This window comes from Saimiri boliviensis, chromosome 8, assembly GCF_048565385.1.
Source record: "Saimiri boliviensis isolate mSaiBol1 chromosome 8, mSaiBol1.pri, whole genome shotgun sequence".
NCBI classification, from domain to species: domain Eukaryota; kingdom Metazoa; phylum Chordata; class Mammalia; order Primates; family Cebidae; genus Saimiri; species Saimiri boliviensis.
Genome location: NC_133456.1, coordinates 14,585,115 through 14,606,865, shown reverse-complemented (window position 1 = coordinate 14,606,865; position 21,751 = coordinate 14,585,115). Strand labels below are relative to the sequence as shown.

The 21,751-nt window shown below is 43.8% G+C and overlaps 2 protein-coding genes and 1 long non-coding RNA gene across 7 annotated transcripts in view; 2 read left to right on the top strand and 1 right to left on the bottom strand.

Moving 5' to 3' along the window:
- Positions 1–10,097, bottom strand: part of SETD2 (SET domain containing 2, histone lysine methyltransferase) — a 153,229-nt gene extending 143,132 nt beyond the window's left edge. For 3 of the 4 annotated variants that reach the window (XR_012518725.1, XM_039477412.2, XM_074403960.1), the window contains exon 1: positions 9,845–10,097. Coding sequence is in view for 2 of the 4 variants with exons in the window: in XM_039477412.2 (XP_039333346.1) it covers positions 9,845–9,915 (71 nt within the window). In the remaining 2 variants the exon portion in view is untranslated. The remainder of the gene's footprint in view (positions 1–9,844) is intronic. The other variant, XM_074403959.1, reaches the window with a different exon arrangement.
- Positions 10,098–10,174: 77 nt separating this feature from the next.
- The window catches only part of LOC141585333 (uncharacterized), a 102,090-nt gene continuing 90,513 nt past the window's right edge, over positions 10,175–21,751 (top strand). For both annotated transcript variants that reach the window (XR_012518728.1, XR_012518729.1), the window contains exon 1: positions 10,175–10,576. This is a non-coding gene — a long non-coding RNA (uncharacterized LOC141585333). The remainder of the gene's footprint in view (positions 10,577–21,751) is intronic.
- On the top strand, positions 11,186–20,394 carry LOC120367166 (small ribosomal subunit protein uS14-like). Its single transcript, XM_074403965.1, has one exon. The coding sequence runs from the start codon at positions 11,201–11,203 to the stop codon at positions 11,369–11,371; it is 171 nt and encodes a 56-aa protein (XP_074260066.1). The 5' UTR covers positions 11,186–11,200; the 3' UTR covers positions 11,372–20,394.

The following is a 21,751-nucleotide window of genomic DNA, read 5'->3' as shown; positions in this document are numbered from 1 at the left end:
CGGTATTTGGAGAGGTGGAGCAGGGAAGATAGGGTCAAGGAATATTTTTACTTTTTCTTCTACAAACATTTAAATTATCTGACCCTTCTGCAATAATCATTTGTTGTGGTGGTAATTTAAAAAACAAAACATTTTAAACATACTTTCAGACCTTGATTTTTTTTTTTTTTTTTTTTTTTTTGGATACTGAGTTTCGCTCTTGTTACCCAGGCTGGAGTGCAATGGCGCGATCTCGGCTCACCGCAACCTCTGCCTCCTGGGTTCAGGCAATTCTCCTGCCTCAGCCTCCTGAGTAGCTGGGATTACAGGCACACGCCACCATGCCCAGCTGATTTTTTGTATTTTTAGTAGAGACGGGGTTTCACCATGTCGACCAGGATGGTCTCGAACTCTCGACCTCGTGATCCACCCGCCTCGGCCTCCCAAAGTGCTGGGATTACAGGCTTGAGCCACCGCACCCGGCCGATATTGTTTTTAAAATATCACATTTATGGTTATTACATAGTAATAGTAAAAGTATGTCCAAAGCTTAAATTTAAAGTTATCCTCAGAGACTGGAAAAAAAAAAAAAAGACTAATAGACATAACAATTTTAAGTGCAATGTATAATATTATATTGAAAAAAGAAGACACCTTTGGGACAACTGGCAAAATGTATAAATTATGTATCAAGAAATAGTAGGATTACAAATGTTAAATTGTCTGAATTTGATTACTGTATATTGATTATCTAAGAAAATGCTTGTTCTTAGGTAATACTATGAAATATTTAGGGAAGAGATCAGGTGCCTGCAATTTACTCTCAAAATGTTCAGCCAAACCAAAAGTAAACAAAACATTTTTAAATATAGAAAGGTAATACAAATGTGGCAAAATTCCAATTACTGGTTAATCTAGGTTAAAAGTACATTATGGGAATTCATTGTGCTATTCTTACAACTTCCCTGAAAGTTTAAAATTTTTTCAAAATAAAAAGTGTTTTTTGCCAGGCACAGTGGCTCACACCTGTAATCCCAGCACTTTGGGATACCGAGGTAGGTGGATCACTTGAGGTCACGAAACCAGCCAGGGCAGCATGGCAAACCCCATCTCTACAAAAAATACAAAAATTAGCTGGGTGTGGCAGCATGAGCCTATAGTCCTAGCTATGCAGGAGACTGAGGTGGGAGGATCACTTGAACCTCAGAGGCAAACGTTGCAGTAAGCCAGGATTGTGCCACTGCACTTCAGCCCGGGTGACAGAGAGAGACCTTTGTCTCTCTAACACACAAAATGTTGTTTTTGTTTTTGTTTTTTCTTTCAAAGAGTGGATCTCTCAGGAAAACATTCTAAACCTGATTTTCAGTGACTTAGGTATAAATGGCTTAGTTTCTAATATGAACTCTCAGGGTTTTACAATAATAATTTTTAGTGTATTACAAAATCAAGTACTCTACAGTACTCTTGGAAGAATTAACAGAAATGAAGCTAGTCAACATTTTTAAGAAACTGAGCAAAGAACAATTAGCAAGTTGAGCAGCCTCTTAACCAGAATAGGTTCAGAGAGGCTCCAGCAGAGTCACGTGGTAGAAGAAGATTTATGGACAGAAAAGCTGGTCAACTTTTGATCCTCAAACACAGGCTGGCCATCTTTTGCCATCCTGCTTCCCTCCAAAACCTGACAATGCTCACAGAACAATAATGAATATTAGAGTTGAGAAAATTTATTACAAATATCTATTTCAGAATTGTAATGTGGCTGGGCACGGTGGCTCATGCCTATAATCCCAGCACTCTGGGAGGCCAAGGCAGGTGGATCATCTGAGGTTGGAAGTTCAAGACCAGCCTGATTAACATGGAGAAATCCCATCTCTACTAAAAATACAAAATTATCGTTAGGTTTGGAAGCAAATAAAAAATAAATAAAAATAAAAACATAAAAATACAAAATTAGCCGGGTGTGGTGGTACATGCCTGTAATCCCAGCTACCTGGGAGGCTGAGGCAGAAGAATCGCGTGAACCCGGGAGATGGAGTTTGCAGCAAGCTGAGATCGCACCATTGCACTCCAGTCTGGTTAACAAGAGCAAAACTTCATCTCAAAAAGAAAAAAGAATTGTAATGTATTTCGATTTTTTTTTAAGTGAATAAATGAAATCAATGACTCACTACAGTGAAAAATGGCTGAAAAGATCTAACATCAAAGTCCTGCTAAAGAAACTAAGAAAGTATGGACTGATAATCTTGTATGTATAAAATATGGCTTGGCAACTGGAGTCAATTCTTAGGAAAATGCAATTGTATCAACAATTGTGTTGCTTGATACTTTTCTAAAGACATAATGTGTCAATAAAAATAGAATGGTATGCCTAAAATGTAGCAAAAGCAAATGGCAAAGAAGGACATGAATATTAAAGAGGTATACCCTAGCCTAAGGACTAGGATAGATCAACAGGCTTTCCATACTTACCAGCAAACTCTCCAATTACTATATTAGCCTCCTGTGTACCCCAGCAGCCCCATAGAAGGTAACCTGGCCTCTAGTACCATACCTCCATCACTACAAAGCTATCTTTCTCTTACCAGAAAAATTCTGATTCAACTGGCTATAAACCTACTAAAGGTTCAGATCATATATGAAATCTGGTAACCACATTATTATACTTACCCTCAGTTGGCTTCCTAAGGTTATCTCTATCCTCTCCATTCTAACATGAATTATGAAAATCTAACTTGCTGGGCACAGTGGCTCACCCCTGTAATCCCAGCACTTTGGGAGACTGAGGCCAGGAGTTTGAGACCAGCCTGGGCAACATAGCAAAACCCTGTCTCTACAAAAAATAAAAAATTAGCCAGGCCAGGTGCAGTGGCTCACACCTATAATCCCAGCACCCTGGGAAGCTGATGCAGGCAGATATGACTTGAGCTCAGGAGTTTGAGACCAGCCTGGGCAACATGCTGAAACCCCAACTCTACAAATAAACAAAATTAGCTAGGCATGGTGGTGTAAGCCCAAAGTCCCCACTACTCAGAAGGCTGAGGTGGAAGAATCACCTGAGCCTGAGAAGTTGAGGCTGCCGTGAGCCATTATCACATCACTGCACTCCAGCCTGCACTCCTTGCTCTGGGCAACAGAGTGAAACCCTGTCAAAACAAAAAAATTAGTCAGGAGCTGTGGTACACACTTGCAGTCCTAGATACTTGGGAGGCTGAGGTGGGAGGATCACTTGAGCCCAGAAGCTCAGTTACAATGAGCTATAATGGTGCCACTGCACTCTAACCTAGACAACAGAACAAGTCCCTGAAAATTAAAAATAGGTAATTTGACTATCCTGTTTTATATCTCATTTCAACATGCTGAAATATTTTTTCCCAATTAAACTTTCCTTTGACCGAATTCGCCATACTTTCACATCATTGTGCGTTTTAATTTCCGTTCTTTCTAGCCCACTCTTTCCATTCAATACTAATAATAAAAGATGTGGCCGGGAGCAGTAGCTCACGCCTGTAATCCCAGCACTTTGGGAGGCCAAGGCAGGTGGATGACCTGAAATCAGGAGTTCGAGACCAGCCTTACCAACGTGGAGAAACCCCGTCTCTACTAAAAATAGAAAATTAGCCAGGTGTGGTGCCGCATACCTGGCTAATTCTGTATGGAGGGGGAGGCTGAGACAGGAGAATCTCTTGAACCCAGGAGGCGGAGGTTGCAGTGAGTGGAAATTGCACCATTGTACTCTAGCCTAGGCAACAAAAGCTGAACTCCATCTCAAAAAAAAAAAAAAAAAAAAAAAAGAACTAACACTGCCCTAATTCTTAAATTCTCATGAAACCCTTTGCAGATGATACTACCATGATCCCCACTTTATAGGTAAGGAGTAATTAAGAAACTTGTCTAGGTTCACAAAGCAATTAAGTAAAAGAGATGAGATTCTAAACCAGGAGTTCTGTCTCCAGAGCCCAGGGATTTAACTTTTTTTGTGGCTTGTACCATTTTGGCAATCTAATGAAGCGTGTGGACTCCTTTTTAGTCTAATATTTTTTAATGCAAAAGATAAAATACATATGATTGTAAAGGAAGCTAGTTATACTGAGGGGAACAAACCAATGCGTCATACTGTTTAGTAATATATATGTGATTTTCAGTCTAGTGGATTTTGATGTAATGAACGTATTTCAAGAGTCTACGAAAACCACAATACAATTTGCCTTTGAACAACATGGGTTGGAACTGTGCAGGTCCACTTATACACAGATTTTTTTTTTCAATAAAAGTTACACAGCTTGTGCTGGCCTCCAGTTCTACCTCCTTCACCTCTGTCACCCAAGACAGCAAGACTAAAACCCCTCTTCTTCTTCCTCCTCAGCCTACTCAATGTGAAGACAAGGATGAAGACCTTTATGATGATCCACTTCCACTTAATGTGTAATATATTTTCACTTCCTTATGATTTTCTTAATAACATTTTCTTTTCTCTGGCTTACTTTCTTTTAAGAATACAGTATATAATACAAATATACAACAAAATATGTGTTAATAGACTATGTTCTCAGTAAACTCAACAGGATCCTAGTAGCAGTTAAGTTTTGAGGGGGACAAAAGTTATATGCACATTTTTTACTGTGTTGCAGATTGGTACCTCTAACTCCTGTGTTGATCAAGAGTCAACTGCATATTTTATTATAAAAATAACTGATTTATACACAAATCACAGTTAATACTATTGTAGTTTGTTGTTTACATTAGTAATTGAAAGAAATTGCTAACTTCTAGTCAGAGGTTACTGAAGAGATAATTTTCCCAAGTTCATAGATGCCATCCATGTTAAAACCTCAAACTGCACACTAAAAACAATCCTCTTAACACAGGCATTTAAAAAAACAATCAAGCCAAAGGTGGTGGTACTCATCTATAGTTCCAGGTACTCAGGAGGCTGAGGTGGGAAAACTGTTTGAGCCCAGGAGCTAAAGACCAGCCTGAGCAACATAGTGAGATTCCATCTTTAAATATATATATATATATAAAAAGAGAGAGAGAGAGAGAGAGAAAGAGACAGAGACAGACAGACACCGACACCAATCCTTGGCCCTTCTTTCTTTCTATCAAGGATTCCCTGGTAATCTCATCCAGCTTCATGGCTTGAATACTACCTAAACTGATGACAACAAAATTTATCTCCATTCCAGACTTTTCCCCTGAACTTCAGACTTGGATTATCAACTCAACTCAAATGTCTAACAGTCAATCTCAAACTTACCATGCCTAAAATTGAACTCCTCCTAATCTAGTCCCCAAACTTGCTCCTTTCAGTCATCACTGTCTTTGCTGATGGCAACTTTCTAACTGCTCAGACCAGAAACCCTGGAATCATCCTTGGTTCCTCTCTCACAAGTCATGCCAACAAATCATGTTAGTTCTATCTTCAAAATATATCCAGTATCCATCCATTTCTCACTACTCTTATACCATCTTGGTACTGGCATCTCTTTTCTGGATTACTAGCTTCCTTACAAGTCTCCAGGCTTCGAATTTGCAATTCGAGTAATCCTTTGAAACTGAAAGCAGACTATATCACTCTTATGTTCAAAACTCCTGGCAAAGTCCTTAGAATGGCTCTCCAAGACTGTATAAAAGCTTAAACCCCATCTCACCCTAACCCAATTTACTATTGCACTTTCATGCTCATTCCATTCTAGCCATAATGGGCAGAATTCACAGGTTTGCCTCAACACCTTGAAACTATTCCCTCTGCTTGAAATGCTTTTCAGATATTAACATAGCTACTTCTCCTTTAAATCTTTACCTAAATATCACTCTCTCAAGGATACTCTCCCAGTATACCTCACTTTAAATTGTAACCTCTTCCTCAACAATTCCAAATTCCCCTTACTCTACTCCACTATCTAAAGCATTTACCTTTCAACATTCTACATTTTTATTATTATTTTAGACGGAATCTCCCTCTGTCACCTAGGCTGGAGTGCAGTGGCACCATCTCAGCTCACCATAACCTCCGTCTCCCAGGTTCAAGCAATTCTCCTGCCTCAGCCTCCCAAGTAGCTGGGATTACAGGTGCCTGCCGCCACACCCAGCTTTTTGGGTTTTTTTTTTTAAAGTAGAGATGGGGTTTTACCACGTTGGCCAGGCTGGTCTCCAACTACTGACCTCAGGTGATCCACCCACCTCGGCCTCCCAAAGTGCTGGGATTACAGGTGCGAGCCACCCCACTGGGCCAGAACATTCTATATCATTTATTATCACCCCTCATTAGAATGTAAACTCCACAAGGGCAAAATTTTGGGTACACCAAATACCCCTAGTGTGCCTACATTTGGCATACAATGGACATGCATATGTCAAAGAACTGTTCCTCTACCACTGTAAGGTATTTGCCTATCTCCCTCATTAGAAGAGTTCCTTGAAAACCAGGCGTCCCCATACTTTTTACACAGGGGGCCAGTTCACTCTCCCTCAGACTGTTGGAGGGCCGCCACATACTGTGCTCCTCTCACTGACCACCAGTGAAAGAGATGCACCCTTCCTGAAGTGCAGCGGGGGGCTGGATAAATGGCCTCAGGGGGCCGCATGCGGCCCAGGGGCTGTAGTTTGGGGACGCCTGTTGAAAACTCTAACTGGATATACTTTGCTCTGCACTCAACACCTGTCTCTGGAGCTGCCCCATAATGGACACCAACTGCACAGATACTCAAGTGATTACAGCCATTTTCACCTGAAACACAATGTCCTATATGCTGCTGGGAAAAAAGCCATCTTGCAGCTGTGTCTAATTAAAAGCATAAGTAGAAGACAAACCCAGAACATCAGATGCTAGGTGTTACTACAGTCAAACTGAATTTATATTTTTGCCTCAATTTCTTCATATGTCTAAGCACCATTTCAAACCATAAAAAGTCTAACAAGGGTAATTGGTCATTCCTCCCCTGAGCCATGTTGCCCACCTAATCTTTTCATGCTCAACTTAAATCCTACCTTTTACATTTTCCCTCATGACCCCAGCTAGAAGCACATGCCACATTCTGCACCAACTACTTTTGATGCATTATCTCATTGAATCCTACCAAAAAGCCCTAGTAAGTTATCACTATGATACCCATATAAAAGATGAGAAAACCCAAGTTCAAAGAAATGAAGTCACCTGTCCAAAGTTAAAATAGAGTTCAAATTCAGGACGGACTCTGAACTCCATGTTTTTTAAACCCTATATTGCCTTTCTCTCTCCTCTCTCCAGCATTATAAACACTAAGTAGCTTACTATCTCAAGGGTTTGCTGTCACTTCACTTCTCTAGGCTTCATTTTCTTCAGCTGTAAAACAGGTGGTATTGCTCAGGATAGCTACCACAATACCCCTCCAGTCTTTATAGTATTATGAAAAAAAAAAAAGGTACAATTTTTTATCTACTCCACACAGGTTAATACACAAGAAGAGGCCTGGCACGATGGCTCATGAATGCAATCCCAGCACTTTGGGAGGCCAAGGCAGGAGGCTCATTTGAGGTCAGAAGTTCAAAGCCAGTCTGAGCAACGTAATCTTTTTCTTTTTAATTAGCCAAGTGTGGTGACACATCCCTGTAGTCCAGGCATCCCCAAACTACAGCCCGTGGGCCGCATGGAGCCCCCTGAGGCCATTTATCCGGCCCCGCCGCACTTCAGGAAGGGGCAACTCTTTCATTGGTGGTCAGTGAGAGGAGCACAGTATGTGGCGGCCCTCCAACGGTCTGAGGGACAGTGAACTGGCCCCCTGTGTAAAAAGTTTGGGGACGCCTGCTGTAGTCCCAAGCCAGGAGGCTGAGGTAGGAAGACTGCTTAAGCCCAGAGGTTCAAGGATGCAATGAGCTATGATGACACAACTGCACTCCAGCCTAGGTGACAGAGCAGGACCCTGTCTCTAAAAAAAGAAGGAAAAAATACACAAGAATTTAAAAATATATAAATAACCACTGTTAGAAATCCAAAGCAGTGAATTTCTACATCAAAGCAATAAAAACTCTAAAACATTATGCAAAACCATGAAACATTCTTGATTCCTTCCCCACTCATGTCTACCAAAGGTGCACTGAGTCCATTTTCCCACATATTATGAAAAATTGTTTTGCCTCAAGAAGTGTAAGGATGTGATCCTTAAAGCTTCTGGACTTCACCAAACAACCTGGTAAAAGGAAGTGAAAGCAGGCACTTGGCCTGTTCTGAGGTTAGCATGTTACTTTGTACAGGGCAAGCGCTCAATAAGCATTTATTGAATCGTGACACAAAATTTATTTTTTTTTTTGAAGTTTTTCAAACTGAAAACTTGTAACATGAGCTTTGTAATTGGCCTGATTGTGCAGTAAATCAAAACAATGTTACCTCACTGATCCTGCCAATAGCAAAACAAAAAGACCAATCTAATTAAGGTAAGGTTAACCAATGGCCAAGAACCCATGAAAGGAAAATGCCATGTTAAATTACTATTGCAATTAAGAGTCGGTTTTTATTTTAGAAATGCAAAATAATGATTTCTCTTTTTGTGCAGAAATGACCAACACCTCAACAGAGTCAGTTTATGTTGCGATCCAAACTAAGAACTACCAAATAAGATCCAGACATTTCTGGCCCAAGGTGAAAAGATATGGCAAGGGATTCAAAAACGAGCCACAGCAAACGTAAGGTAAACTGTGTCAAAACAGCAAAAGCTCTTGGAATCATCCTGGTCATAAGAGTTTGACAGTTTCATCTGAAACCCCTATTAATCGTTAAGTTTGAAATGAATAGTATATTCCTAGGTCTAGACTTCCACACCAGCAAATGGAGTTTAAGAATGGCTTTTCAAAACAATGGTCTCGTCAGGCTGCAGGGAAAAGAAGTGACTCCAGGCCTTCTGAGGTAGCAGCAGATACAGCAGTAGATCCAGACCTCAAGAGAAATGTAAAGGTGTCCTAGACTGAAAAATTACTATTGGGCAAAACTGTGTTTAGGTTTTCCAGAAGATTGTCTTCTTTAGAGAATCCTCAAACGATTCTTAGTTTTTTAACCAAGTCCACAAGAAATAGAAAGTCATCCATTTAGGGTAAGAGGTTCCTGTTACCAAGAAAACCGTGTCCGAAAGTGTAAAAATCTCACAATCTGCAAGAAAATGTATGTCCCTCAGGCGGCTTTCATTTTCAGGCGGAAAAATAAACCCGGTGTCACCTCAACAACGGAACCACACAAACCTCGCCATTACAAAACCCAAGGGCCAAAGGTGCAGAATGGGAAGCCAGAAGCACTGCGAGGCTAGGATCGAGTTCCCAGGAAGAAAAATCAAACTCAGGAGTGCAGCGCGGGCCGCTCCACGGCCCGGGGGCAAGGCGACCCGCGCTAGGCCCTTCCGGTCCGAGCCGCCGCCGTCGCGGGGAGGTCGAGCGACGGGTCGAGCTTCCACCCGAGCCCGGGGATTCGCGGCCTACCCTCGAGGGCGCCCTCTTGCCGGGCCTGGCACCGGCAGCTTCTCCGACTCTACCCCCGGCTAACAGCGGGGCCCGGGCGAGCCGCGGGGAGCCCGCAAGGGCCTGCGAGCCCCGGCTGGCCGCGTCGGTGCGGACACGGCGGCAGCCCTGAGGACCGCGGCCGCCCCTCCCCCACAGGCCCGGCCCAACCGCCGCGGCGACGCGAGCAGCGGCGCCAACGCCGGGCCCCACCGCGGGCCTGCTGCGGCCCGGGCCAGGCGGCCCGAAGTGGCGGCGCGGGCCTGCTCCCGACACCGACCGCGCGAGGCCGCCGCGGGCCCGTTACTCCTCGCGCCGGCCCGCGCCGCCACCCGTCAGGACGCGCCGCCCCTGGCTGGGGCAGAAGCGGCCGACAGCAGCCGGGAGCCGCGGAGCTGATACTTACTCAGGGGTCGGATGCTCCGGGTCGTAGAAATCCCCCATCTTCGGAGGCGGCTGCGACTGCAGCTGCTTCATCGGGAGCGGCTGGAGGCGGCGACGCGAGCCCCCTCCCCGCGGCAGGGCGACGCGGGGGAGGGGAGGGGAGGAGGCCGCAGGTCCGACCGCGGTGGTGGCGGCGGCGGCAGGGGCGGCCCGCGTCGCTAGCTCGCTCGTAGCTCCCTCCCTCCCTCCCTCGGACGCCCGCCAGCCGCTCTCTCCCTCTCACCCTCACACCGGGAGCGACGCACACCCCACCCGCCCCTTAGCTTCGCAGGCCCAGCCCCTTAAAGAGACACACACGGGCCCCCGCTCCGCCGCCAGTCGGCGTGCCTGCAGCTGCTGCTGGCTCAGGCGGGCGGAGCGGAACACTGCCCGGCGGGCCCGGGCCGACCCTGTCTCTGGCTCTCCGGAACAATAAACCCCGGGCCCCAGTGATGTGGGCCGGACCGGACCTGGAGAGGTGGCACCGCGATCCCGATCCCTCCCTCGGCCCGCCTGGCGGTCGGCGTTAGCGTGACCCGGCCCGCTACCGTGTCACAACAGGCGACTGAGAAACAGCAGACGACATCGGGAGAACTCCCCGTGCCTGCCGAGACAGCGGCATTCTCGCTCCGCGGCCCTGCAGGACCTGCCAGCCGGGAGCCCCGGAGTCCGCTGCAGCGCCGAGGGCCCCTCCCCCAGGTCTCTGGACTCTGAGGTAACGCGGCTGCCGCCGTTCCCGGGACTCCCGCCCCACTCGCCCCTCTCTTTTATATTTTTCCTTCTCGCCCTCTCTTCCCCTTGCCTCTTCATCTCGACCCTTCAGCAAGCATGGAAGCGCGGCGAGGCGGGAGATTGCGGGAAAGCCGAGCTCGCTCCCGGCGGTCCCCTCCGCCCTCCCACCTGCTGTGCCCTCGGGGCTCCCTCCACTCTGCGCGGCGTTCCGCCCCCACCCGAAGTCTCCAAGGCTGCAGCTCCCGTGTTTTGTGTGGCTCTTGGGGCCTAACAGGCAATGTCATTAAAAAGGGGTATTAATCACTTTTCTGCAGAAGTGACAAGATGAGATTAAGTAGGATAACTTGAAAGAGCTACGAGTTGTTAGTTATTTTTGGAAGAAGAGACAGGAACGCATAAATCCAATAGCGAAACTTCCCAGATGCTGAAGAATTCTTGGCGATAGAACATTTTGAAATTGGGGGTTCATAGGGTTAGCGTTTTTTGTGATTAGAATTTTGAATCGGATTGTGCCAGCAATTGGATGAAAGGATGTGTCTTCCAGTTGAGAAACGGTGGTTAAAACCTGAAACGTGGCCTTTTACCTCGTTGCCTTTCTGAGAGCAAGATGGGTCGCCAGCAGCTGTACCGGAGCCACCCGCGAAAATTCGGCCAGGGCTCTCGCTCTTGTCGAGTATGTTCAAACCGGCATGGTTTGATCCGGAAATATGGTCTCAATATGTGCCGCCAGTGTTTCCGTCAGTACGCGAAGGATATAGGTTTCATTAAGTTGGACTAAATGATCTTCAAAGGATTATCCAAGACACGAAAAAGACATGAAAAACCATGATAGTTCTTTGTACATAAAGTAAACATAAAAAAAAAAAAAAAAAAAAAAAAAAACTGAAACGTGGGCCGGGAACGGTGGCTCACGCCTGTAATTCCAGCGCTTTGGGAGGCCGAGGCGGGCAGATCACCTGAGATCAGGAGTTCTAGACCAGCCTGGCCAAATGCTGAAACCCTGTCTCTGCTGAAAATATACAGGGCATGGTGGCACGCGCCTGTAATCCCAGCTATGCGGGAGGCTGAGGCAGGCGAATCGCTTCAACCCGGGAGGCGGAGGTTGCACTCCAGCCTGGGTGATGGAGTGAGACTTCGTCTCAAAAAAAGAAAACAACAACAAAAAAACTGAAATGTAATATGAGAGAATAAACGTCCTTCAGTGGCTAACTTTTTAAAATAGCCTTTGCATGTATGTAGGCTACAGTGTCTATTAGTGTTTTATAATCATCGTTTTTCATTTAGGGATTATTTTGGTGGGTTTTTTTTTTTTGTTGGTTTTTGTTTTTTTCCTGGTACCTTTAGGGTCAGCATGGAAGTCCAGGTTCCATCTGACTCCCTAGGTTCGAATCTCCTAAGGCCGTTTCTTTACACACCGTGTTACTAATTTCCCTGTGGTTTTTCTTATTATAAAATGAGAATGTTGCTGTCGACTAGTCTTCTCACTGTTGCAAGGATTAAATGAACTATTTGTTAGAGCCTTAAACTTTCAGTAAATGTCAACATTCTTCAGCCACGATAATGCAGAGGTTAAGAACTAACTCTACCTGGCATTGTGTACCAGACACTTTCTAGCCCTGTGACATTGGCCATGCTTGCTTCTCATGCTTCCTGTGCCTCATCTGTAAATGGAGTATTAGCCACTGCACAGAGAATGTTGTGAACATGCTTTCACAGTGCCTCTCATTGAATAAGTGCCCTGTAAGTGTTATCTTTTGGGCTGTGAAAGAATAGATTGAGGCACTGTACCTTAGATGCCACATAGGCAGTTGGGAGCCACTTGACCTTGAACAGGCAGGAGCGGGCAATTTTTGGTGAAGGTGGTTGAAACAATGTAAGTGTGAGGTAGTAAGGACCTAAGCTGAGGTGAATGAGAAAAAAGCAGTCAGGTGCAGGTTTCCTATTTTCTTAACAAAGTAAGCAGTTCTCTTGCAGGAGGTACAACTGGGCACTGGAATGCCTGGTCTCATGGTAGCATTGGTTTGGTCAGAATACAATGCAATAAGCTTGTCAAACCATGCAAATCAGAATTCTAAGCCCCAAACAGAAGTAAATGTACTAGGTTTTTACAGGCAGTGTCTTCATCTATAATTGCATTCAGAGTTCTTTGGACTCATATTTTTAGTCAAAGAGAATGCATGCTTGGAGCACGTACTTGGGACTGGCCTCCTGATCAAAACTGTGGAATAATTTGGTTTTTGGTGTTATTAGATAGGACCTTCCCCTACTTTCTGCACATGTTTAAAGGAAAAATGTATAAAAAGTCCCAGCATGAAATATATGACACATTCACTCCCAGAGTGCTAAAATCACAAAAACCTTTATAATGTCGGCTGGGCACAGTGGCTCACACCTGTAATCCCAGCACTTTAGGAGGCTGAGGCAGAAGGATCACCTGAGATCAGAAGTTGGAGACCAGCCTGACCAATGGAGAAACCCCATCTCTACTAAAAATACAAAATTAGCCAAGCGTGGTGGTACATGCCTGTAATCCCAGCTATTCGGGTGGCTGAGGCAAGAGAATCACTTGAACCTGGAAGGTAGAGGTTGCAATGGGCCAAGATCATGAGATCATGCCATTGCACTCCAGCCTGGGCAACAAGAGTAAAATTCCATCTCAAATAAATAAATAAATAATAATAATACCTTTATAATTTCTCCTGTTACTGTCGTCTCCTGTGGGTCCAGACCACCTTCATCCCAGGGCATCCCAGGGTTGCCAGTGGTGACACTGAGAGAAAATCAACTCAGGCATCTCTGCCTTAGGGAAAACAAAAGACCAAAGGTCAATCACTCACCACAGATAGGCTCTGGGTACCTGGTAAAGGGTAGTAGAAAGAAGAAATCTAAGTTGGGCACAGTGGCTCATGCCTATAATCCCAGCACTTTCAGAGGTCGAGGCAGGCAGATCACTTGAGGTCAGGAGTTCAAGATCAGCCTGGCCAACATGGTAAAACCCTGTCTCCACTAAAAATACAAAAATTAGCTAGGCACGGTGGCATGCATCTGTTGTCCCAGCTACTCCATAAGCTGAAGCAGGAGAATTGCTTGAACCCAGGAGGCAGAGGTTGTAGTGAGCTGAGATCACACCATCACACTCCAGCCTGGGCGACAGAGTGAGACTCTGTCTCAAAAAAGAAAAAAGAAAAAAGAAATGAGGCCGGGTGCAGTGGCTCATACCTGTAGTCCTAGCACTTTGGGAGGCCGAGGCGGGCAGATCATGAGGTCAAGAGTTGGAGACCATACTGGCGAACATGGTGAGACTTCATCTCTACTAAAAATAAAAAAATTTGTATTTTTGTAACTGGGCGTGGTGGCACGTGTAGTCCCAGCTACTCGGGAGGCTAAGGCAGAAGAATCCCTTGAATCTGGGAGTTGGAGATTGCAGTGAGCTGAAGGTTGCAGTGAGCCAAGATCGCGCCACTGCACTCCAGCCTGGCGACATAGCGAGACTCCATCTCAAAAAAAAGAAATGTAGTTGGGGTATGAGAGCCCAAAGCACCCATTGATCCCCTGTGTACATTCTCCAAAACTATTGTTACACAAATTTTTGAGGTCATATGTTGACCAGACAGTTCTTAGGATGGACACAGTGGGGAAATGGTTAAATCAAGACAGCAAAGTACCCTGAGGTGTCATTGGGCGGTGCCTGTTTTCCATGTGTCCAGGCCAAAGTTCTGGTGCCTCAAATGGGAACCTGGCTAAGGATCTGAGGAGAAAAGGTCACTCCCCCTTGAATCCACAATCTGGAGCTGAATAGGGAAGCCACCCCTACTGACTTACTCTTGCCTCTTCCCATTCCTCTTCCCTCACCAAATCCTTCCTCCAAATGAGGATTATCAGAGTACTGATTGTACTACCCAAGAGATGCCCATTTGCCAGAAGGAAAGCAAGAATGACAGTGATAACAAGGCCCTAGGCTGGACAGGGCAGTGTGGGAAACCATATGTGTACACATGTGCTGCCACAGACACCCTCACCTTGGCAGTCAGGCCTTTTCCTGGTGACCATAGCCTATAGTTAATAGTGGCCTGCTGATGAAAGGTTGAATTTCGTATCAGAGAGACACTTTGGAGGTACCCATAATTTCAGCTAATCAGGAGGCTGAAGCAGGAGAATCACTTGAGCCTGGGAGGTGGAGGTTGCAGTGAGCAGAGATTCCCATCACTGGACTCCAGCCTGGGCAACAGAGCAAGACTCTGTCTCAAAAAAAAAAAAAAAGAATAAATAAATATTTTCTCCTTTGTAGCATAGAAAAATTTACCATCAACATCTTAGCATTTGGGGGAGTGGGAAATGAGATAATGTCTGAAAAAGTACCTAATGCATGTAAACTGATAACCATACAACAAAAAATTGACTACCTGATAAATTTAGGTAGATATATGAGGCTCAATGCAATTGAATATTTATATTTACTTAGAATACAGAATAAAGGCAGCGTAATTTAGAATAATGGTTATTTAAACTGTTCCACACAAATCTACTCATTCACATACATTTTATTATACTACATTGTTACAATTGTTCTATTAACTACTGTTAATCTCTTAGTATGCCTAATTTATAAATTAAACATCGTAATTATGTATGTACAGGAAAAAAAGTACATTTAGGGTTTCAGGCATCCACCAGAGGTCTTGGGACCTATCCCTTGCAGATAAGGGGGGTACTACTGTAATTACAACTAATTTTTATTCATGTTTATTCTGTACATCCCAACACAAGGTAAAAGGAATCTAGAAAGCAATGCACAACCTACATTGAGCTCCACCTCCTATAATTTCTATTACATGTTATTTATATCAAGTCAGCACCCACCTGCATAGTATTATGATACTCCGTAGTTGTTTTTTCTGTATGGACAGGCTTTCTGTTCCATACTGCTTTGTTAACAGATTTTAATTACATGATATGATACTTACCAACTTTATAAGTTTGTTGTAAGCAGAAGCAATCTGTCTGTCTTTTGTATTTTATACTGTTTGAGGGTGTAGGTGCCAAGTGTTGAATGCATAATTACTTTGTTACTTCTGAAAACCTTACTTTTTGATTTATTAATACTTTGCTTTTTACCAATTCCTTTTTTGTTGTTGTTGTTGTTTTTTCCAGGGTAATACATGGAATACCAATTCTTTTTCTTAGTGGTGACATTGGATTTTTCTGTTAAGAATAGATTGTTGGAGTTGGCTAACAACTTGATGCTTTTCAGTCAAGCAGTCTCTTCTGTAAAGTCTCCTTTTTAAGCTCCTACAAGCAGCTATTTCACTGGACTTGAAAGGACTGATTTAAAAGAACCACACACTGTAACTCCCAAGTACAGGAATATTGTTATTAAGTAATTTTTTTCAATATGTATTAACCTTGTCTTCCCTACAATTTTCAAATATTCAGAGAGGTGATTGTGGTGTATGTTTTATTCTGTTTTGCTTTGGATCTTGCCCTTCTAGAGAATTCAAAGCTTCTCAGTGCATCTTCCCTCCCAAACTTGTCTTACCCAGCAGAGAATGAATATGCTCAAGATTATCCCACTTTTGCAGATGAATAAACCAGTGATTCCAGAGATTAGGGTACATATCTAGAGTCACATGACTAAGAAATGGTAAAGCCAGGATTTTAGCCGGGTTATCTGATTCAAGACATTTTCAGATAAAAAAATCTGGAGTTTACCACCAACAAGAAATTATCCCAGCCTGAGCATCTCAGCCCATACTGGGAGTGCTGGGTACTAGAAAAAAAATATTTTATTTTAAATAGTAAATAATTTTATAAAAAAGAAATGATCCCTTATACAAGAAAGAATGATATATTGGCAAATAAGTGATTAAAACTAAAAATTTTTTACCATACAAAGTAAGAATAAGTAATCTGTGTGGTTAATAAAGTAAAGCAAGATAGAACTGATATCCTGGATAACAAAGTCATGTATTTAGAAGCAGAATGAATGGAGTGATGGTTGGAGTTGAAGTTTTCCAAGGTCCTTGTAATATTGGGAAGTAGGTAAAAATATTAATTTTACCCTTTACTTTTTTAAGTATATAAGATAAAATATGTAGGGTAACTGCTTTTCCAAATTAGCAGAAGAAAATAGAATGAAGTAGCCGGGCGCGGTGGCTCAAGCCTGTAATCCCAGCACTTTGGGAGGCCGAGGCGGGTGGATCACAAGGTCAAGAGATCGAGACCATCCTGGTCAACATAGTGAAACCCCGTCTCTACTAAAAGTACAAAAAAAACTAGCTGGGCGTGGTGGCACGTGCCTGTAATCCCAGCTACTTAGGAGGCTGAGGCAGGAGAATTGCCTGAGCCCAGGAGGCGGAGGTTGCGGTGAGCCGAGATCGTGCCATTGCACTCCAGCCTGGGTAACAAGAGCGAAACTCCGTCTCACAAAAAAAAAAAAAAAAAGAAAGAAAGAAAATAGAATGAAGTAAAATACAAAAAAAGGCCAAGCATGGTGACTCATGCCTGTAATCCCGTCACTTTGAGATGCTAAGGCTGGAGGATTGCTTGAGGCCGGGAGTTTTTTTTTTTGTTTTTTTGTTTTTTTGGTTTTTTTTGAGACGGAGTTTCGCTCTTGTTACCCAGGCTGGAGTGCAATGGCACGATCTCGGCTCACCGCAACCTCCGCCTCCTGGGCTCAGGCAATTCTCCTGCCTCAGCCTCCTGAGTAGCTTGGATTACAGGCATGTGCCACCATGCCCAGCTACTTTTTTGTATTTTTAGTAGAGACGGGGTTTCACCATGTTGACCAGGATGGTCTCGATCTCTTGACCTTGTGATCCACCCGCCTCGGCCTCCCAAAGTGCTGGGATTACAGGCTTGAGCCACCGCGCCCGGCCCGAGGCCAGGAGTTTTAAGACCAGCCTGGGCAACATAGTGAGACTCTCTCCCATCTCTACAGAAAAAAACAAAAAGATTAGCCAGGTGTGGTGGTGCATACCCGTAGTCCCAGCTACTTGGGAGGCTGAGGCAGGAGGAATAAATTTCAGTTTTGTTTTTTTATTTTTAAAGATGGAGTTTCACCAGGATGGCCAGTCTGGTCTTGAACTCCTAACCTCAGGTGATCCACCCACCTCGGTCTCCCAAAGTGCTGGGATTACAGGCGTGAGCCACTTGTAATTTTTTTAAATTTCAGTTTTAAAAAAAGAGTGCAAAATGGGTAAGAAAATAAAACTTAGGCCGGGTATGGTGTCTCACACCTGTAATCCCAGCACTTTGGGAGGCTCAGGCAGATGAATCACTTTTAACTCAGGGGTTCAAAACCACCCTGGGCTATATGATGAAACTCCATCTCTACCTAAAATACAAAAAATTGGCCCAGCACAATAGCTCATGCCTGTAATCCTAGCACTTTGGGAGGCCCAGGTGGGGGGATCACCTGAGGTCATGAGTTCAAGACTAGCCTGGCCAACATGGTGAAACTTCATCTCTACTAAAAATACAAAAATTAGCCAGGCATGGAGGCATGTGCCTGTAATCCCAGCTACTTGAGAAGCTAAGGTAGGAGAATCACTTGAGCCTGGAAGGTGGAGGTTGCAGTGAGCCAAGATTGCACCACTGCACTTCAGCCTGGGCAACAGAGCAAGACCCTGTCTCACAAAACAAAATGAAACAAAATTAATTTCACCTGTTTCTGTGGCTTCTAGAAAATTTAAAATCACATTTGTGACTTCCATTTTATTTCTTTTGGACAGGATTGTTCTAGAATATGTATAGAACTAATGTAAATGAATGAGAAAAAGACAACCCAGCTTTTTAAATTGGCAAATACCTCAGAAGAGAAAACGTTAATGGCCAGGAAACATTTGAAAAGTTGTTTCAGGGAAATCAGACTGCTGGTCAGAGTGTTAATTGATACTATCATTTTGGAAAACAAGTTGGTTGGCATTACCTAATAGAATTGCATATGGGCATATCTTACAACCCAACAATTGTTCTTGGATATACAAACTAAAGCTCTTGCAAATATATAGCAAAAGACATGTCCAGGGGTGTCCATAGCAGTATAGGCAAATGGGCAAATGTCTATCAACTATAACTATAGTATATTTAATTAACTGCTATTAAATGGCACTGAAAATGAATGAACTTTTTTTTTTTTTTTTTTTTTTTTTGAGACGGAGTTTCGCTCTTGTTACCCAGGCTGGAGTGCAATGGCGCGTTCTCGGCTCACCACAACCTCCGCCTCCTGGGCTCAGGCAATTCTCCTGCCTCAGCCTCCTAAGTAGCTGGGATTACAGGCATGCACCACCACGCCCAGCTAGTTTTTTGTATTTTTAGTAGAGACGGGGTTTCACCATGTTGACCAGGATGGTCTCGATCTTTCGACCTCGTGATCCACCCGCCTCGGCCTCCCAAAGTGCTGGGATTGAACTTTTTTTTTTAAGAGTCAGGGTCTGTATATGTTGCCAAGGCTGGAGTATAACGTCAAACTCCTGGGCTTAAGCAATCCTCCCACCTCAGTCTCCTGAGTAACTAGAACTACAGGTGTACTCCACCATGCCTGGATTTTTTTTTTTCCCCGCTGTCTTATGGATAATTTTTTTAGTTTGTTTTAGAGACAGGGTCTTGCTCTGTTGCCCAGGATGGTCTTGAATTCCTGGCCTCAAGTGATCCTCCCACATTAGCCTCCCAAAACACTAGGATTACAAACATGTGCCACTACCAAAATGGTTAAATCTCAGGGACATAATAACGAACAGGAAATAAAAGGCATAGAATGTTTTTCCATTTGTATAAAGTTTTAAGAGTCAAAATTAAACAACAGATGGTGTTGAGAATTAAATATGGTAAAACTATAAAGTAACCAAGAGAAAGAAAGAAAAATTTTAGGATAGTTTTGGTTTGATTTTCCTTTCTAAACAGGAAAAGGAATTACATAGGGGATGCCAGGAGGCCTCAGAGCACAGGTAAAGTTTTATTTCTTAAACTAATTAGTAAGTAAATAGATATTTGTTATTTTATCTACCCTAAATGTGATGAATATTATTTACCAGGCTGGTCTCGAACTTCTGACCTCAGGTGTTCCACCCGCCTCAGCCTTCCAAAGTGCTGGAATTACAGGTATGAGCTACTGCACCTGACCTTGTTTGTTTTTTCAGACCAGGTCTTGCTCTGTCACCAAAGCCTGAGTCAGTATCATGGCTCACTGTAACCTCTGCCTCCTGGGCTCAGGGAATCCCATCTCGGCCTTCTGAGTACCTGAGACTACAGGCGCAAGCCACCACGCCTGGCTAGTTTTTATTTTGTTTGATTTAGTTGGTTTTTTTCATTTGTTTTTGTTTTTGTAGATGGGGATTTTGCCATGTTGCTCAGGCTGGTATCAAACTCCTAAGTTAAAGTGATCCACCCACCTTGGCTTCCCAAAAGGCTAGGATTGTAATCATACCTGTAGGCATCAGCCACCATACCTGATAAATCAAACAATACATTAAAAGTGAAATACCAGGCCAGGCGTGGTGGCTCATGCCTGTAATCCCAGCACTTTAGGAGGCTGAGGCAGGCAAGTCACCTGAGGTCGGGAGTTCGAGACCAGCCTGACCAACATGAGAAAAACCCCGTCTCTACTAAAAATAGAAAATTAGCTTGCGCGGTGGCGCATGCCTAATTCCAGCTACTCGGGAGGCTAAGGCAGGAGAATCACTTGAACCTGGAAAGTGGAGGTTGTGTTGAGCCAAGATTGCACCATTGCACTCCAGCCTGGTCAACAAGATAGAAACTCCATCTCAAAAAAAAAAAAAAAAAAAAAAAAAAAGTAAAATACCATATAACCAAGTTGGGTTTATCCCCAGAATACAGTATTGGTTTAACAGTATGAAAAACAACAATCAGTATGCTGGGCACAGTGGCGCGTGCCTATAGTCCCAGCTACTCGGGAGGCTGAGATGGGATGTTTGCTTGAGTCCAGGAGTTCTGGGCTGTAGGGTGCTATGCCGATCAGGTGTCTGCACTAAGTTCAGCATCAATATGGTGACCTCCTGGGAGCAGGGGACCACCAGGTTGCCTAAGGAGGGGGTGAACCGGCCCAGGTTGGAAATGGAGCAGGTCAAAACTCCCATGCTGATCAGTAGTGGGATCACACCTGTGAATAGCCACTGCACTCCAGCCTGGGCAACATAGCAAGACGCCCTCTCTAAAAAAAAAATTTAAATAAATAAATAAATAAAAATAAAAATCAGTATACATAACAAAAATTAATTCAAAATGGATTCATGACTCAAATGTAAGACAAATATTATAAAATTCATAGAGGAAAACAAGGAATATCTTCACAGCGTTGGATTTGAGAGTGATTTCTTGGATATGATACAACCAGCAAAAGGAAAAGTAGGCAAACTGGACTTCAAGAAAATTGTAAAATGTTGTGCATTGAAAGATACTACCACGAGAGTAAAAAGGCACCTCACAGAATGAGAGAAAATATTTGCAAATCATATATCTGACAATGGATTATCCAGAATATGCAGAGAATGCCTAAAAACCAAAAACGATGTCTCAAACACAAACACACACACACACACACACACACACACACACACACACACAATTGTACAGTTGTACGGTTGTCTTTTCGTCAATTCAAAAATGGGTGAAGACCTGGCCAGGCATGGTAGCTCATGCCTATGATCCTCGCATTTTGGGAAGCTGAGGCAAGAAGATCACTTGAGGCCAAGAGTTCAAGGCTAGCCTGAGCAACATAGCAAGACTCTGACTCTATTAAAGATTAAAAATTTGGTGTGGTGGCTCACGCCTGTAATCCCAGCACTTTGGGAGGCCGAGGCAAGCAGATCATTTGAGGCCAGGAGTTCGAGACCAGCCTGATCAACACGGCGAGACCCTGTCTCTACTAAAAATGCAAAAATAAGCCAGGTCTGGTGGCATGTGCCTGTAATCCTAGCTACTCAGGAGGCTGAGGCAGGAGAATTGCTTGAACCCAGGACTCAGAGATTGCAGTGAGCCAAGATCATACCACTGCGCTCCAGCCTGAGTGACAGACCAAGATTCTGTCTCAAAACACACACAAAAAATAAAAATTTATTTTAGGAAAGGGCAAAGACTCAGACATTTCTCCAAAGATATAAAAATATCTAAGAAGCACGTTAAAAGATGTTCAACATTACTA